This window comes from Ranitomeya imitator, chromosome 2 (assembly GCF_032444005.1).
Source record: "Ranitomeya imitator isolate aRanImi1 chromosome 2, aRanImi1.pri, whole genome shotgun sequence".
NCBI lineage: Eukaryota > Metazoa > Chordata > Amphibia > Anura > Dendrobatidae > Ranitomeya > Ranitomeya imitator.
In genome coordinates, this window is record NC_091283.1 from 164933853 (window position 1) to 164954240 (window position 20388).

General features: G+C 42.8%; 1 protein-coding gene across 1 annotated transcript in view; it reads left to right on the top strand.

The window, feature by feature from the left end:
* Positions 1-20388, top strand: part of LOC138662310 (discoidin domain-containing receptor 2-like) — a 187207-nt gene that overhangs the window by 145179 nt on the left and 21640 nt on the right. The window contains exons 5-8 of the mRNA XM_069747778.1: positions 5388-5616; positions 14552-14699; positions 15210-15315; positions 15457-15643. Of these exons, the coding sequence (XP_069603879.1) occupies positions 5388-5616; positions 14552-14699; positions 15210-15315; positions 15457-15643 (670 nt within the window). The remainder of the gene's footprint in view (positions 1-5387; positions 5617-14551; positions 14700-15209; positions 15316-15456; positions 15644-20388) is intronic.

The window sequence follows — 20388 nt, forward strand, 5'->3', positions numbered from 1 at the left end:
ATCCTCTACGTTTGGAGGAAAAAAGGTTTAAGCATAATAACAGACGCGGATTCTTTACTGTAAGAGCAGTGAGACTATGGAACTCTCTGCCGTATGATGTTGTAATGAGTGATTCATTACTTAAATTTAAGAGGGGACTGGATACATTTCTGGAAAAGTATAATGTTACAGGGTATATACACTAGATTCCTTGATAGGGCGTTGATCCAGGGAACTAGTCTGATTGCCGTATGTGGAGTCGGGAAGGAATTTTTTTCCCCAAGGTGGAGCTTACTCTTTGCCACATGGGTTTTTTTTGCCTTCCTCTGGATCAACATGTTAGGGCAAGTTAGGTTAGGCTATGGGTTGAACTAGATGGACTTAAAGTCTTCCTTCAACCTTAATAACTATGTAACTATGTAAATAGCCAGTCGGTGCCAATAGGAGAACTGCTGAGTTGGCCATTGACATCAGATGTTTCTCCTCACCTGGATAGAAATGCCTTCACTGAAGTCTTAGCCTCTGCCGTGTTAGTGTGTACATGTGTTCTCTACATGTAGCACTCCGTTTTCTATATGAGGCACTCCACATTATGCACGCGACACTCTATAATCTGTGTGGCACATTATGAACATATGTTTGGATCTCTTATGCGCTCTCTGTGGTGCACTCTTCTAAATCTATATGTAGCACTCTATGTTCTATATGCAGCATTCTGTATTTTATGTGGCACTCTATGCTCTGTCTGTAGCACTCTATATTACGTATACAGCATTCTGTGTCTATATGTGGCACTCTGTTTCCCATCTGGAGCACTCCATATTCTATATGCAGCATTCTGTATTTTATGTGGCACTCTATGCTCTGTCTGTAGCACTCTATATTATGTATACAACATTCTGTATCTATATGTGGCACTCTATGTCCCATCTGGAGCACTCCATATTCTGTATGCAGCATTCTGTATTTTATGTGGCACTCTATGCTCTGTCTGTAGCACTCTATATTATGTATACAGCATTCTGTATCTATATGTGGCACTCTATGCTCTGTCTGTAGCACTCTATATTATGTATACAACATTCTGTATCTATATGTGGCACTCTATGTCCCATCTGGAGCACTCCATAATCTGTATGCAGCATTATGTATTTTATGTGGCACTCTATGCTCTGTCTGTAGTACTCTATATTACGTATACAGCATTCTGTGTCTATATGTGGCACTCTGTTTCCCATCTGGAGCACTCCATATTCTATATGCAGCATTCTGTATTTTATGTGGCACTCTATGCTCTGTCTGTAGCACTCTATATTATGTATACAGCATTCTGTATCTATATGTGGCACTCTGTTTCCCATCTGGAGCACTCCATATTCTATATGCAGCATTCTGTATTTTATGTGGCACTCTATGCTCTGTCTGTAGCACTCTATATTATGTATACAGCATTCTGTATCTATATGTGGCACTCTGTTTCCCATCTGGAGCACTCCAGATTCTATATGCAGCATTCTGTATTTTATGTGGCACTCTATGCTCTGTCTGTAGCACTCTATATTACGTATACAGCATTCTGTGTCTATATGTGGCACTCTGTTTCCCATCTGGAGCACTTCATATTCTATATGCAGCATTCTATATTTTATGTGGCACTCTATGCTCTCTGTAGCACTCTATATTATGTATACAGCATTCTGTATCTATATGTGGCACTCTATGTCCCATCTGGAGCACTCCATATTCTGTATGCAGCATTATGTATTTTATGTGGCACTCTATGCTCTGTCTGTAGTACTCTATATTATGTATACAGCATTCTGTGTCTATATGTGGCACTCTGTTTCCCATCTGGAGCACTCTATATTCAATATGCAGCATTCTGTATTTTATGTAACACTCTATGCTCTGTCTGTAGCACTCTATATTACGTATACAGCATTCTGTGTCTATATGTGGCACTCTATGTCCCATCTGGAGCACTCCATATTCTGTATGCAGCATTATGTATTTTATGTGGCACTCTATGCTCTGTCTGTAGTACTCTATATTATGTATACAGCATTCTGTGTCTATATGTGGCACTCTGTTTCCCATCTGGAGCACTCCATATTCAATATGCAGCATTCTGTATTTTATGTAACACTCTATGCTCTGTCTGTAGCACTCTATATTATGTATACAGCATTCTATATCTATATGTGGCACTCTGTTTCCCATCTGGAGCACTCCATATTCTATATGCAGCATTCTGTATTTTATGTGGCACTCTATGCTCTGTCTGTAGCACTCTATATTATGTATACAGCATTCTGTATCTATATGTGGCACTCTGTTTCCCATCTGGAGCACTCCATATTCTATATGCAGCATTCTGTATTTTATGTGGCACTCTATGCTCTGTCTGTAGCACTCTATATTACGTATACAGCATTCTGTGTCTATATTTGGCACTCTGTGTCCCATCTGGAGCACTCCATATTCTGTATGCAGCATTATGTATTTTATGTGGCACTCTATGCTCTGTCTGTAGTACTCTATATTATGTATACAGCATTCTGTGTCTATATGTGGCACTCTGTTTCCCATCTAGAGCACTCTATATTCAATATGCAGCATTCTGTATTTTATGTAACACTCTATGCTCTGTCTGTAGCACTCTATATTACGTATACCGCATTCTGTGTCTATATGTGGCACTCTATGTCCCATCTGGAGCACTCCATATTCTATATGCAGCATTCTGTATTTTATGTGGCACTCTATGCTCTGTAGAACTCTATATTACGTATACAGCATTCTGTGTCTATATGTGGCACTCTGTGTCCCATCTGCAGCACTCCATATTCTGTATGTTCTGTTTGTAGCACTCTATACTCCATATAAAGCATTCTATTTCTATCTACGGGGATGGATGGTGTAGATGAAATCTTGCTTGTTTGCACTTTTCTTGCACACCCCAGGTTGGTCAGTGCTTGGGTATACACATAGGCAGAATCTGTGCTTTTCTAGGATGAGGGAGGTAAGGGCAATAGGACCTTCTGTGTCCTGCACTGTTTACTGCACACTAACTGCTTTACACGATGCCATACTTCCAAATTGTGAAAAATAAGAAAGAGGAACACATACTATGGCCATACATAGTGTAATGCCCCCACAGTGCAGACCACACACACAATATAATGTTCTCAGAGCCCCCCTCACACACACTATGATGCCCCCAAATGTCCCCCACAATGTACACAGACAGCTCTGCTACATCAACACACATAGCACTGCTGCACCACACACACACACATTCTGCCACATCAACATACACAATACTTTTACTTCATATACAGTGGGGCAAAAAAGTATTTAGTCAGTCAGCAATAGTGCAAGTTCCACCACTTAAAAAGATGAGAGGCGTCTGTAATTTACATCATAGGTAGACCTCAACTATGGGAGACAAACTGAGAAAAAAAAATCCAGAAAATCACATTGTCTGTTTTTTTAACATTTTATTTGCATATTATGGTGGAAAATAAGTATTTGGTCAGAAACAAAATTTCATCTCAATACTTTGTAATATATCCTTTGTTGGCAATGACAGAGGTCAAACGTTTTCTGTAAGTCTTCACAAGGTTGCCACACACTTTTGTTGGTATGTTGGCCCATTCCTCCATGCAGATCTCCTCTAGAGCAGTGATGTTTTTGGCTTTTCGCTTGGCAACACGGACTTTCAACTCCCTCCAAAGGTTTTCTATAGGGTTGAGATCTGGAGACTGGCTAGGCCACTCCAGGACCTTGAAATGCTTCTTACGAAGCCACTCCTTCGTTGCCCTGGCGGTGTGCTTTGGATCATTGTCATGTTGAAAGACCCAGCCACGTTTCATCTTCAATGCCCTTGCTGATGGAAAGAGGTTTGCACTCAAAATCTCACGATACATGGCCCCATTCATTCTTTCATGTACCCGGATCAGTCGTCCTGGCCCCTTTGCAGAGAAACAACCCCAAAGCATGATGTTTCCACCACCATGCTTTACAGTAGGTATGGTGTTTGATGGATGCAACTCAGTATTCTTTTTCCTCCAAACACGACAAGTTGTGTTTCTACCAAACAGTTCCAGTTTGGTTTCATCAGACCATAGGACATTCTTCCAAAACTCCTCTGGATCATCCAAATTCTCTCTAGCAAACTTCAGACGGGCCCGGACATGTACTGGCTTAAGCAGTGGGACACGTCTGGCACTTCAGGATCTGAGTCCATGGTGGCGTAGTGTGTTACTTAGGGTAGGCCTTGTTACATTGGTCCCAGCTCTCTGCAGTTCATTCACTAGGTCCCCCCGTGTGGTTCTGGGATTTTTGCTCACCGTTCTTGTGATCATTCTGACCCCACGGGGTGGGATTTTGCGTGGAGCCCCAGATCGAGGGAGATTATCAGTGGTCTTGTATGTCTTCCATTTTCTAATTATTGCTCCCACTGTTGATTTCTTCACTCCAAGCTGGTTGACTATTGCAGATTCAGTCTTCCCAGCCTGGTGCAGGGCTACAATTTTGTTTCTGGTGTCCTTTGACAGCTCTTTGGTCTTCACCATAGTGGAGTTTGGAGTCAGACTGTTTGAGGGTGTGCACAGGTGTCTTTTTATACTGATAACAAGTTTAAACAGGTGCCATTACTACAGGTAATGAGTGGAGGAAAGAGGAGACTCTTAAAGAAGAAGTTACAGGTCTGTGAGAGCCAGAAATCTTGATTGTTTGTTTCTGACCAAATACTTACCGTATTTTCCACCATAATATGCAAAAAAAATGTTAAAAAAACAGACAATGTGATTTTCTGGATTTTTTTTTCTCAGTTTGTCTCCCATAGTTGAGGTCTACCTATGATGTAAATTACAGACGCCTCTCATCTTTTTAAGTGGTGGAACTTGCACTATTGCTGACTGACTAAATACTTTTTTGCCCCACTGTATATGCTCAGCACTGCTACTTACACACACTCATCTCTGCTACACACACACTTAGCTCTGCTATACACACATAAAAATCTTACTATATTCGCACACACCTTACTTGGGTCCTGCTCCTCTTCCCTCTTTTCTCGTGTGACCTGACTCTGATACATGAACTTAGGGTCCTGACAGAACCTTTGGTCTTTGCATAAACCCGATGATTTACCAGGGATCTTAGAGCTCTCTGCTCAACTATTATATTCAATTGGATCTGCAACATTATGTCACAGAAAAAGCTGAAGTCAGGATATACCCCATACCTTCAAGAATAACAGGATAGCTCAACAAATGTGGGACAGCCATCTATATCCAGAATGGTTGGGAGGTATACTTAATGCCCATATCATAAGTCTGGGGCAAATATTCCATCTTCACTCCACATGGTTGGGATATTTTGTAATTGTTCTCTTCTCCCAGACTACAACGAGAAGAAGGTGATGGAGCCTGGTGCCCAGCAGGTCTGCTGCAGCCTGAGGATGTGCAATACTTGCAGATACATCTACACAAACTCTTCTTCATCACCTTGATTGGAACTCAGGGTCGACACGCACGAGCCACAGGGAAGGAGTTTGCCAGATCTTACCGAGTGGACTACAGTCGCAATGGGGAGCGATGGCTTTCATGGAAGGACCACCAAGGACAGCAGGCAAGAACCCTGTATAAATCACACCATGTATGCGTAAAGGGCATTTATCCAAAAATGAAAAGTATTTTGTAACCCAGCATATTGGATGTCACACAGATTTGCTGTCTAGGAAAGCTGCGTATCAACCATCAGTGGTGGCCATATAATCCTAATCTTGTCTCCGGCATTAATCCTACACCACACACTTTTCTTAACTTTTCTTGTAGAATTTATTTTATTTTTCTATCATTTTTTTTATACTCCACTCACCAACTGCATTTAGAATTTTGTGAATGGAGAAGAAAGTAATGGCTAGGTTCCCATTGCGTTAATGGGTTAACGCTAACGGACAGCATTGCACGGCGAAAATGTCGCAATTAACGCCGAGCAACGGGTCCGTTAGCGCACCCATTGACAGCAATGTTATTTCTGCCTGTAGCGCATCGCGGTAGTGATGTGCCATTCTTTTGTGACGGACCTCGGACGCTGCTTGCAGCGTCTGAGGCACGTCCGAGGTCCGTCCCTCGCTACCGCAGATCGGGGATCTGTGCTAGCGGGGACGGCAAACGCGGCCACAAAATAAACATTGCGTTAGAGCAATCCGCTAGCGCTATGCGCTTAACTGATTGCCCTAACGCAATGGAAACCTTAGCGTTAACCCATTAACGCAATGGAAATGTCCTAATCTGCTCTATCGATAAAAGATAGGAATTAATCCCCCAGTCATGGCCATGTTAGTGGTCTCAGGACAAGAAGGTTAATCTTCTCCTTTCAGATGAGTAAGACCCATGACATCCAGCAGGTCTCAGGAGAAGACGATGTCTTCTTCTCATGGGTACACCACATCCTGCCCTGACAAATGCATGACGCAGCCAATTTCACTAACACATACGTCAACAAGAAAGAACGACAATTCATCAAAAGTATTATCTCCCAAACTACGCCATTCGAGAGAGCTGTATGACCGCAGACTGGCCCCGAGTCGTCTGCCTGGTGAAGTGGTGAGCGGCTCACTGCTTATCCTTGACATAACTTCTGATAATGGCCATCTTGCCAAAGTGAATGATGACCTTGTTTAATCATGACGTTACTCGTAGATAATTATTACTTAATCTATGCTGCAATAATGAATCGGAAATGTGTCAAAGATAGAGAGCTAGGCAGATGGATTGATAAATAGGCAGTACACGTAAGATATATACGGCAGATACATATGATATAGAAAGACCAGGAATTAAAGCACCAAAGTATTTGATCCACGTGAGTGCACGTCTCCAATCACCGAACTGTTGTCTCTAATGCAAAAAAATCCCCAAAATAAACAGCACTCTAGAATTTTTTACAGAAATAGCAGATTTCATCAGTCCATGTGTGGCGACATTTTGGGTAAAAAAAATGAATGATCCTTTCTCAATTGTGATAAGGGATAGATAGATGCAGTGCCTTGAAAAAGCTTTCATGCACTGTGACCTTTTCCACATTTTTTCATGTTACACCCACAAACGTAAATGTGCTGTATTTGCATTTCATGTGATATCAACAGAAAGTAGCAAGTATTTGTGAAGTGCAAAGGAAATGATACCTGGTTTCCCAAATATTTTAATAATATAAATCTGAAAATTGTGAGGTGCATTTGTATTCAGCCCCATGAGTCAATACTTTGTAGAACCACTTTTCCCTACAATTACTGCTATAAGTCTTTTGGGGTCTGTCTCTACCAGCTTTGCACATGTAGAGGTGATATTTTTGCCCATTCTTCTTTGCACATTTGCTCTAGCTCAGTGAGATTGGATGGAGACGTCTGTGGTGAATTTTCAAGTCTTGTCACAGATTCTCACTGGGATTTAGGTCTGGGCTGTTAACACACAAGTATGCTTTGATCTAAACCATCCATCGTAGCTCTGTCAGAATTTTTATGGTCCTGTTCCAGCTTTTAGGTGAATCCACTCCCCAGTCTCGGGTCTTTTGCAGCCTCTAGCAAGCTTTCTTTCAGAATGTCCCTGTATTTCATCTATCTTCACATCAACTCTGACCAACTCACTGTCCCTGCTGAAGAAAAGCCCCTTCACAGCATGCTGCTGTCACCACCATGTGTGACGGTGGGCATGGTGTTTTCAGGGTGATGTGTAGTGTTAGTTTCCTGCCACACATAACATTTTGCATTTAGCCCAAAAAGTTCTACTTTAGTCTCATCTGACCAGAGCTGTTGTGAATTCTGTGGCTGAATTCACTCCTGTGGTCACAAGTGGTACTGCAGCTTCTGAGCTTCCTCCCTCAGGTGTTCTGGTGAGCTCGTTAACTGCTTCATTACTTAACTCCGCCTGATGCTGCTATCCTTGCTCCTTGTCAATGTTTCAGTGTTGGATCTGAGCTTCTCCTGATTGATCCTGTGACCTGCTGCTCTGTATAGCTAAGTGCTTTTTGCTTTTTTGTTGCTTTTTTTCTGTCCAGCTTGTCTTTTGTTTTGCTGGAAGCTCTGGGACGCAAAGGGTGTACCGCCGTGCCGTTAGTTCGGCACGGTGGGTTTTTTTTGCCCCCTTTGCGTGGTTTTGCTTTAGGGTTTTTGGTAGACTGCAAAGTTCGCTTTACTGTCCTCGCTCTGTCCTAGAATATCGGGCCCCACTTTGCTGAATCTATTTCATCCCTACGTTTTGTCTTTTCATCTTACTCACAGTCATTATATGTGGGGGGCTGCCTTTTCCTTTGGGGAATTTCTCTGGGGCAAGTCAGGCCTATTTTTCTATCTTCAGGCTAGCTAGTTTCTTAGGCTGTGCCGAGTTGCCTAGGTAGTTGTTAGGCGCAATCCACAGCCGCTTTTAGTTGTGTTTAGGATAGGATCAGGTGTGCAGTCTACAGAGTTTCCACGTCTCAGAGCTCGTTCTTGTATTTTTGGGTATTTGTCAGATCACTGTGTGCGCTCTGATCGCTAAGCACACTGTGTTTCTGGATTGCCTTCATAACACCTGTCATTAGCAAACATAACAGTACAAGGAGCCAAACTAATGATTCTCAATAGAGGGAAAGAAAAAGTTCTGACATCATTTTTTTTTTTTTTTTCTGCTCTGTGTTCACTTTTTTTTTTTCCCCTAGACATTTGGGTGATTCTGGACACAGGTGTGGACATGGATATTCAGGGTCTGTGCTCTTCAATGGATAATCTCGTTATAAATGTACAAAAAATTCAAGATACTATTGATCAGAAATCTATGTTAGAACCAAGAATTCCTATTCCTGATTTGTTTTTTGGAGATAGAACTAAGTTTCTAAGTTTCAAAAATAATTGTAAGCTATTTCTGGCCTTGAAACCTCATTCTTCTGGTAATCCTATTCAACAGGTTTTGATTATTATTTCTTTTTTGCGCGGCGACCCTCAAGACTGGGCATTTTCTCTTGCGCCAGGAGACCCTGCATTGAGTAGTGTCGATGCGTTTTTCCTGGCGCTCGGATTGCTGTACGATGAGCCTAATTCAGTGGATCAGGCTGAGAAAAATTTGCTGGCTTTGTGCCAGGGTCAGGATGATATAGAAGTATATTGTCAGAAATTTAGGAAATGGTCAGTACTCACTCAGTGGAATGAATCTGCGCTGGCAGCTTTGTTCAGAAAGGGTCTCTCTGAGGCTCTTAAGGATGTCATGGTGGGATTTCCTATGCCTGCTGGTTTGAATGAGTCTTTGTCTTTGGCCATTCAGATCGGTCGACGCTTGCGCGAGCGTAAATCTGTGCACCATTTGGCGGTACTGCCTGAGGTTAAACCTGAGCCTATGCAGTGCGATAGGACTATGACTAGAGTTGAACGGCAGGAATACAGACGTCTGAATGGTCTGTGTTTCTACTGTGGTGATTCCACTCATGCTATTTCTGATTGTCCTAAGCGCACTAAGCGGTCCGCTAGGTCTGCCGTCATTGGTACTGTACAGTCCAAATTCCTTCTGTCCATTACCTTGATATGCTCTTTGTCGTCGTTTTCTGTCATGGCGTTTGTGGATTCGGGCGCTGCCCTGAATCTGATGGATTTGGATTATGCTAAACGTTGTGGGTTTTTCTTGGAGCCTTTGCGGTGTCCTATTCCATTGAGAGGAATTGATGCTACACCTTTGGCCAAGAATAAACCTCAATACTGGGCCCAGCTGACCATGTGCATGGCTCCTGCACATCAGGAAGTTATTCGCTTTCTGGTGTTGCATAATCTGCATGATGTGGTCGTGTTGGGGTTGCCATGGCTACAAACCCATAATCCAGTATTGGATTGGAATTCCATGTCGGTATCCAGCTGGGGTTGTCAGGGGGTACATGGTGATGTTCCATTTTTGTCGATTTCGTCATCCACCCCTTCTGAGGTCCCAGAGTTCTTGTCTGATTATCAGGATGTATTTGAAGAGCCCAAGTCCGATGCTCTACCTCCGCATAGGGATTGTGATTGTGCTATCAATTTGATTCCTGGTAGTAAATTCCCTAAAGGTCGATTATTTAATTTATCCGTGCCCGAACACGCCGCTATGCGCAGTTATGTGAAGGAATCCCTGGAGAAGGGACATATTCGCCCATCGTCATCACCACTGGGAGCAGGGTTCTTCTTTGTAGCCAAGAAGGATGGTTCGCTGAGACCGTGTATTGATTACCGCCTTCTTAATAAGATCACTGTTAATTTTCAGTATCCCTTGCCATTGTTATCTGACTTGTTTGCTCGGATTAAGGGGGCTAGTTGGTTCACTAAGATAGATCTTCGTGGTGCGTATAATCTGGTGAGAATCAGGCAAGGAGATGAATGGAAAACTGCATTCAATACGCCCGAGGGTCATTTTGAGTATCTAGTGATGCCGTTCGGACTTGCCAATGCTCCATCTGTGTTTCAGTCTTTTATGCATGACATCTTCCGTGAGTATCTGGATAAATTCCTGATTGTTTACTTGGATGACATTTTGATCTTCTCAGATGATTGGGAGTCTCATGTGAAGCAGGTCAGAATGGTTTTTCAGGTCCTGCGTGCTAACTCTTTGTTTGTGAAGGGATCAAAGTGTCTCTTCGGTGTGCAGAAAGTTTCATTTTTGGGGTTCATCTTTACCCCTTCTACTATCGAGATGGATCCAGTTAAGGTCCAAGCCATCCAGGATTGGATTCAGCCGACATCTCTGAAAAGTCTGCAAAAGTTCCTGGGCTTTGCTAATTTTTATCGTCGCTTCATCTGTAATTTTTCTAGCATTGCCAAACCATTGACCGATTTGACCAAGAAGGGTGCTGATTTGGTTAATTGGTCTTCTGCTGCTGTGGAAGCTTTTCAGGAGTTGAAGCGTCGTTTTTGTTCTGCCCCTGTGTTGTGTCAGCCAGATGTTTCTCTTCCGTTCCAGGTCGAGGTTGATGCTTCTGAGATTGGAGCAGGGGCGGTTTTGTCACAGAGAGGTTCTGATTGCTCAGTGATGAAACCATGTGCTTTCTTTTCCAGGAAGTTTTCGCCCGCTGAGCGTAATTATGATGTGGGCAATCGAGAGTTGCTGGCCATGAAGTGGGCATTCGAGGAGTGGCGTCATTGGCTTGAAGGAGCTAAGCATCGCGTGGTGGTATTGACTGATCATAAGAACTTGACTTATCTCGAGTCTGCCAAGCGCTTGAATCCTAGACAGGCCCGTTGGTCGTTATTTTTTGCCCGCTTCGACTTTGTGATTTCGTACCTTCCGGGCTCTAAAAATGTGAAGGCGGATGCTCTGTCTAGGAGTTTTGTGCCCGACTCTCCGGGTTTATCTGAGCCAGCGGGTATCCTCAAGGAAGGAGTCATTGTGTCTGCCATCTCCCCTGATTTGCGGCGGGTGCTGCAAAAATTTCAGGCGAATAAACCTGATCGTTGTCCAGCAGAGAAACTGTTCGTCCCTGATAGGTGGACTAATAAACTTATCTCTGAACTTCATTGTTCGGTGTTGGCTGGTCATCCTGGAATCTTTGGTACCAGAGAGTTAGTGGCTAGATCCTTCTGGTGGCCATCTCTGTCACGGGATGTACGTACTTTTGTGCAGTCCTGTGGGATTTGTGCTAGGGCTAAGCCCTGCTGTTCTCGTGCCAGTGGGTTGCTTTTGCCCTTGCCGGTCCCAAAGAGGCCTTGGACACATATTTCGATGGATTTCATTTCTGACCTTCCCGTTTCTCAAAAGATGTCAGTCATTTGGGTGGTCTGTGATCGCTTTTCTAAAATGGTCCATCTGGTGCCCTTGGCTAAATTGCCTTCCTCCTCTGATTTGGTACCTTTGTTCTTTCAGCATGTGGTTCGGTTGCATGGCATTCCTGAGAATATTGTTTCTGACAGAGGTTCCCAGTTTGTTTCAAGGTTCTGGCGAGCCTTTTGTGGTAGGATGGGAATTGACCTATCCTTTTCCTCGGCTTTCCATCCTCAGACTAATGGCCAGACCGAACGAACCAATCAGACCTTGGAAACATATCTGAGATGTTTTGTTTCTGCAGACCAGGATGATTGGGTGTCCTTTTTGCCGTTGGCTGAGTTCGCCCTTAATAATCGGGCCAGCTCGGCTACCTTGGTTTCTCCTTTTTTTTGCAATTCTGGGTTCCATCCTCGTTTCTCTTCAGGACAGGTTGAGTCTTCGGACTGTCCTGGTGTGGATTCTGTGGTGGATAGGTTGCAGCAGATCTGGACTGAGGTAGTGGACAATTTGATCTTGTCCCAGGAGAAAGCTCAACTTTTCGCTAATCGCAGACGCCGTGTGGGTCCCCGACTTCGTGTTGGGGATCTGGTTTGGTTATCTTCTCGTCATATTCCTATGAAGGTTTCCTCTCCTAAATTTAAACCTCGTTTTATTGGTCCGTATAGGATTTCTGAGGTTCTCAATCCTGTGTCTTTTCGTTTGACCCTCCCAGACTCCTTTTCCATACATAATGTATTCCATAGGTCGTTGTTGCGGAGATACGTGGCACCTATGGTTCCATCTGTTGAGCCTCCTGCCCCGGTTTTGGTGGAGGGGGAATTGGAGTATATTGTGGAGAAGATTTTGGATTCTCGTGTTTCTAGACGGAAACTCCAGTATCTGGTTAAATGGAAGGGTTATGCTCAGGAAGATAATTCCTGGGTTTTTGCCTCTGATGTTCATGCTTCCGATCTTGTTCGTGCCTTTCATGCGGCTCATCCTGGTCGGCCTGGGGGCTCTGGTGAGGGTTCGGTGACCCCTCCTCAAGGGGGGGGTACTGTTGTGAATTCTGTGGCTGAATTCACTCCTGTGGTCACAAGTGGTACTGCAGCTTCTGAGCTTCCTCCCTCAGGTGTTCTGGTGAGCTCGTTAACTGCTTCATTACTTAACTCCGCCTGATGCTGCTATCCTTGCTCCTTGTCAATGTTTCAGTGTTGGTTCTGAGCTTCTCCTGATTGTTCCTGTGACCTGCTGCTCTGTATAGCTAAGTGCTTTTTGCTTTTTTGTTGCTTTTTTTCTGTCCAGCTTGTCTTTTGTTTTGCTGGAAGCTCTGAGACGCAAAGGGTGTACCGCCGTGCCGTTAGTTCGGCACGGTGGGTTTTTTTTGCCCCCTTTGCGTGGTTTTGCTTTAGGGTTTTTGGTAGACTGCAAAGTTCGCTTTACTGTCCTCGCTCTGTCCTAGAATATCGGGCCCCAATTTGCTGAATCTATTTCATCCCTACGTTTTGTCTTTTCATCTTACTCTCAGTCATTATATGTGGGGGGCTGCCTTTTCCTTTGGGGAATTTCTCTGGGGCAAGTCAGGCCTATTTTTCTATCTTCAGGCTAGCTAGTTTCTTAGGCTGTGCCGAGTTGCCTAGGTAGTTGTTAGGCGCAATCCACAGCCGCTTTTAGTTGTGTTTAGGATAGGATCAGGTGTGCAGTCTACAGAGTTTCCACGTCTCAGAGCTCGTTCTTGTATTTTTGGGTATTTGTCAGATCACTGTGTGCGCTCTGATCGCTAAGCACACTGTGTTTCTGGATTGCCTTCATAACACCTGTCATTAGCAAACATAACACAGAGCACCATCTTCCACATGCTTGCTGTGTTCCCTACATGGCTATTTGCAAACTGCAAGCGGGTCTTCTTATGACTTACGGTACTTCGGGCAGCACGGTGGCGCAGTGGTTAGCACTACAGCCTTGCAGCGCTGGGGTTCTGGGTTCTAATCCCACCCAGGACAACATCTGCAATGTATGTTCTCTCTGTGTTTGCGTGGGTTTCCTCCGGGCACTCCGGTTTCCTCCCACATTCCAAAGACATACTGATAGGAATTCTAGATTGTGAGCCCAATCGGGGACAGTGATGATAATGTGTGCAAAAATTGTAAAGAGCTGCGGAATATGTTAGCGCTATATAAAAATAAACATTATTATTATTATTATTACTTTAAAAAAATGCCTTCTTGCTACTCTTCCATAAAGGCCAGATTTGTTGACAATGTTACTAAGGGCTCACTTGAACAGTGCTCCTTGAGATGCCCAGAGCTTTAGCTATTTTTTTTTTTATAAACTAACCCTGATTACCGAAACGCTTCTCCACAACATTATCCCTTACTTGCCGGGTGTGTTCCTTCTTCATTAATCTGCTTGATCCCTAATGTTCTCAAACAAACCTCTGTGGCCTTCTCAAAACAGATGTAGTTATACTGAGGATAAATTCCACATCGGTGGACTCAATTTACTATGTGACTTGGAGGCAATTGGTCACTCAGGATTTTATTTAGGGGTATCAGACTACAGAGTGCGGAACACAAATGAATTTCCCAATTTTCAGATTTATATTTATAAAATAATTAGAAATCCATCTGTCATTTACTTTACACTTCACAAATACTTGCTACTTTCTGTTGGTATAGCACATAAAATCCCAATAAAATACAATTAAGTTTGTGGGTGTAACGTGAACCATGTGGAAAAGTTCATGGGGTATGAATACTTTTTCAAGGCACTGTAGATAGATAATGTTTCATGAATGATTAGTCACACTGTTTTCTGCTTTCCATATCTAGGCTATAAAAGGTAATGTAGATGAGTATGAGGTGGTCCTGACAGATCTGAAACCTCCGATCATTGCAAGCCATATCCGAGTCATCCCGGTCACTAAGGTCCCCATGACAGTGTGTATGAGGGTGGAGTTGTACGGCTGTGCTTGGCTTGGTAAGAACATATAGTACTGTGCAAACATTTTAGGCAGGCATGGAAGAAACGCTGCACAGTAGATAATGGAAAGATATATATATTTGTACCATGTTAGCCAGTAGATAGAAAAATATTTAGAATTGAGACCAGAATTGTATCGCATCTTTATGGAACTAAAGCCACTTATGAAGTATCAACCACTGATGACTCTTAATTCTAAATATTTTTTTTTAAAGAATAGAAGTATTAATAGATTTTTAGCAATTAAACTAAATAGAATGTGAATAAACAAAAGAGGAATGTAAATACCATCAATATTTGGTGACTGCCCTTCGCCTTCATCACTAGGTACACTTGCATGCACTTTCTGAAAGAATCTGTGCAGCATTTTTCTCCACACCTGCCTAAAACATTTGCACATTGCTGTACATCACACAACCATCTATTAGGAATGATTCCACATGTCGTGGGTTGTAGTTCTACAACAACTTAGAAAGCCATAGAATGACCTTATTATATGTATTCTAGATGGTCTTAAATCGTACAGTATACCAGAAGGAGAGACATTTATGGCTCCTGGACATCCTATCTCCTACCTGAATGACTCTACCTATGATGGATACCTAGAGAAGAGGTACTGTATTTATAGTTCACAGAACCTGAACTTACCCTGAAAGTTATAACTAGCAAGTTACAAGAAAGATAGATAGATAGTGGGATCTAAAATAAGTCCCTCCATATTCTTATCAAAATCCCATCTATTTTCTCTGTACAGACGGCTGTTTGATGGTTTGGGTCAGCTGACAGATGGAGTTCTTGGGTTGGACGACTTTACTCAGAGTCATCAATATCGTGTTTGGCCTGGCTACGATTATATTGGCTGGAAAAATGAAAGCACACGCAGCGGATATGTAGAGATAGAGTTCCAGTTTGATGGAGCCAGAAACTTTACATTTATGAAGGTAAAAGAGATGTCGTCCTCATGTATGTGCTGTTGAATTGGCATAAAAAACAGTCAATGTCTTAGATTATTCTCATGCTATAAACTGTCTTCTTAGGTCATTTTCATTAAGTAAACGGTCCTTGAGGTCATTCTCATGCTGCAAAATGTCACTGAGGTCATTCTCAAGCTGTAATCTATATTACTAGATTATTCTCATACTGTAAGCTTTCAACTGAGGTCATTCTCATGGTGTAATCAAACCCTGATACCTCATAATTCAAAATGTCCAGAAGGTAATTCTCCTGATGTGAACTGCCATTTTCTGTCATATTCCTACTGTAAGTTGTCTCTTGGCGTCATTATCATGCTGGAAAATCTGAATAAGTGGTAAGAAACTGACAATAAGGCATAGGTGGAAAAATGAATAAAACTCCTTTATTGTAACAATTGGTGAGAAGGTGGCGCCAACATGAAAAAGTGCCTGCACATCTTAATATACACTTACCCTGTAATGTCTTCACATCCTGTTCCGTCCAGATGTGTCCGGATCCCAGAATTCCAGCGGCGGAAGTTCATGATGGGTGTCTCAATATGGAAACTGCTGGTGGTACCAGCCTCTTGCACAGTACCACCAGCGAAACACCGTCGCATCACACACACAGTGTATACGCTGTACGCACCACACACACACACTGTACACGCCGTACGCACCACACACACACACTGTACACGCCATACGCACCACACACACACACACACACACTGTATACACCGTACGCACCACACACACACACAATGTATACGCTGTACACACCACACACACTGTATACGCCGTATGCACCACACACACACTGTACACGCTGTACGCACCACACACACTGTACACACCGTATGCACCACACACACTGTACACACCACACACACACACACTGTATACACCGTACGCACCACAAACACACTGTATATGCCGTACGCAGCCTCTTGCGCGGTACCACCAGCGAAACAACGTCGCGAACACGCCGCTGCCGGGATCAGCTGAATGATTCACTGACTGCCGCCATCTTTGTACAGGAGGAGCGCATGCACAGTTTTAATGTGACTGCCACTATCTGTCTGCACAAAGATGGCGTCGGTCTGATTTACTGCACCTGCACAAATTACGCACAGGCATAGTGAATATTTCGGCTGATCCTGGCAGCAGATGCGCAAAGTGTCTACAGGTAGAGGAATCCGGTCACATTAAAGGGGTTTTCCCGCAAACGAAATTTCATTTTAAAATTTGTCTGTGTCTGACCGTGTACGAGAGCACATGGGGTACACAGGTAAAAAAAGAGATGACATGAGAGGAGAAGACAGCAGATGGGGGAGAGAGAAAGTGCACAGGGGTGAGAGAGACAGAGCACAGGGGGGAGACAGCTCAAACAGGACAGCACATGAGGAGAGAACACAGCACAGGAAGGAGAGAAAGCAGACAAGGGGGATAGCACATGGGGTAGACAGGTCAAAGAAGAGAGCACAGAAGGGAGAAGTCAGCACATGGGGGAAGACAGAGTGGATAGGTGGGTGATCACATGGGGGGAGAGATTCTCAACACTGCAAAGCCTGCCCCCATCGTGACATTACCGCCCTCTTGATGCGATAGCATCAGGCCTCCATCTAGTACAATTCTAAAATCGCATAAAAAATGCGTTAATTGAAGAAATTGTGAACCACTCAAGAAATCCATAGTGCCAGACTAAATGCAAAGAAGCTACATTAAATGGATAAAGGAAAATACATGAAAGTCATGGCAACTGCAGAGCTTGGGACCTATATCCAACCTGGAGGGAATCAATGCACTGTGATGTGCAGAGCAGTGTGTGGAGGCAAAATTCAAAGGGTGAAGTGTGTGACAGCAAAAGAATGGGAATCTGATGAAACACAATGATTGTATATATCATATAGTGGTACTCCCTGATGAAGGACAGCGTCCAAAACGCGCGTTGGGGTGCGTGCCGCTCACACATCTTTCTACCACTCAAGTAACATCAGCTTTCCCTTCCTACAGGTGCTTTATGCTTTACTCATACCTCCATTATGTCTGCATTTTTGAGCACCTATAGTATCCTATAGGGACTATACCTTTTGGTATATTGTACAACCCCTGGCAAAAATTATGGAATCACCGGCCTTGGAGGATGTTCATTCAGTTGTTTAATTTTGTAGAAAAAAAGCAGATCACAGACATGGCACAAAACTAAAGTGATTTCAAATGGCAACTTTCTGGCTTTAAGAAACACTAAAAGAAATCAAGAACAAAAAATGTGGTAGTCAGTAATGGTTACTTTTTTAACCACACATAGGGGAAAAATTATGGAATCACTCAATTATGAGGGAAAAAAATTATGGAATCATGAGAAAAAAACAAACAAAAAAACACTCCAACACATCACTAGTATTTTGTTGCACCACCTCTGGCTTCCATAACAGCTTAAAACACCACAGAGAGGCCACAGTCAATAAGTCCCATAAAAAATATACTTTATTAAATATATATTAAAATACCATAGCAAAAAGGAAGAGGTACATAAGGAAAAAATGGGGCTGGTGAAACAACTGTATCGCAATAACAATAATACACATAGGGCTATAGGGTACCCCCCACTGCATCAACACATAATAGATTGTTAATACATATCACACACTGTGTGGATGGGAGTGTAGACATTATATATATATATATATATATATATATATATATATTAGCAACTCCAAGAGGCAGAGAAAAACCTTTCAGGGGATATACTGCAAATGCACAAATCAAACTAATTATCCATTACCGGCCATATATCGCAATCGTATACACTCACAATATAATTACCTGATGTGCGCCAACAGTGGGGGACCCTGAGCCCACCCCGATGCGCGTTTCGGAGCGCAGCACGGCTCCTTCCTCAGGGAGTGTGAGGAAGGAGGAAGGAGCCGTGCCTCTTCCTTTTTGCTATGGTATTTTAATATATATTTAATAAAGTATATTTTTTATGGGACTTATTAACTGTGGCCTCTCTGTGGTGTATTAGGATTTCTGTTGTACAGTTGTCCCTATTCTTTGGTCCTAACATACGCACATGGTACACTAGTGCCATTATTAGCATTGATTTATTATAATTTTTTGTGCTCCGTGTGTATTATTATTTTCCATAACAGCTTGTAGTCTCTGAGGCACGGACTTAATGAGTGTAAACAGTACTCTTCATCAATCTGGCTCCAACTTTCTCTGATTGCTGTTGCCAGATCAGTGTTGCAGGTTGGAACCTTGTCATGGACCATTTTCTTCAACTTCCACCAAATATTTTCAATTGGATTGAGATCCAGACTATTTGCAGGCCATGACATTAACCGTATGTGTCTTTTTTCAAGGAATGTTTTCACAGTTTTTGCTCTATGGTAGGATGCATTATCATCTAGAAAAATGATTTCATCATCCCCAAACATCCTTTCAATTGATGAGATAAGAAAAGTGTCCAAAATAGCAACGTAAACTTGTGTATTTATTGAAGATGTAATGACAGCCATCTCCCCAGTGCCTTTACCTGACATGCAGCCCCATATCATCAATGACTGTGGAAATTTGCATGTTCTCTTCAGGCAGTCATCTTTATAAATCTCATTGGAATGGCACCAAACAAAAGTTCCAGGATCATCTCCTTGCCCAATGCAGATTAGTGATTCATCAATGAATATGACTTTCATCCAGTCATTCACAGTCCACGATAGCTTTTCTTAGCCCTTTGTACCCTTGTTTTTTTTCTGTATTGGTGTTAATGATGGCTTTCGTTTAGCTTTTCTGTATGTAAATCCCATTTCCTTTAGGCGGTTTCTTACAGTTCGGTCACAGACATTGACTCCAGTTTCCACCCATTCGTCCCTCATTTGTTTTGTTGTGCATCTCCTGTTTTGGAGACATATTGCTTTAAGTTTCTGGTCTTTACGCTTCCTTGGTCTTCCAGTATGTTTGCCTTTAACAACCTTCCCATGTTGTTTGTATTTGGTCCAGATTTTAGACACAGCTGACTGTGAACAACCAATTCTCATGCTGTAAACTGTCTTCTCAAGCCTTTCATACCCTGTAAACTGTCTCCTTGGGTTATTCTCATTATCACACAATCAAATGAGATCATTCTCTTGCTGTAAACTGTCTGATTATGTCATTCTCATTATTCAAACTGTCGCTGAGATCATTATCATACTGTAAACGGTCTTCTTCGGTCATTCTCATACTGTAAGCTGTCCTCTGAGGTCATGCTCATTGTGTTAATTGTTACATTAGGCCATTATCATCCTGTAAAATGTGTCTGAGGTTATTCTCACACTGCAAACTGTCTCTTGAAGTCGTTCTCGTTCTATAAACTGTCCCTGAGGTCATTCTCATTCTGTAAACTGTCCATAATGGCATTCTCACTCTGTAAACTGTCTTTTGAGGTCATTCTTATTTAGTAAACTGTCCCAGAGGGCATTCCAATGCTGTAAACTATCATCTTATGTTATTCACTGAAATGTAAATGCAGCGCCCCAGGGTCCTGGTCGTTGCAGTAATATCATTCTCCTCTAGGGGGGAGTGATGTTACGTTTGAAGGCAATAAAGGAGATCACTTTACCAGGTATCACAAACCATGCAACACTCTTACACTCCAGTCCACCAGGGGGAGCTATGCTCCTATTTATTAGGGCACTCTTCACAGTTAGGTAAAACTGGTGGTCTGGATAGGAAGTTAGTCAGAAGCT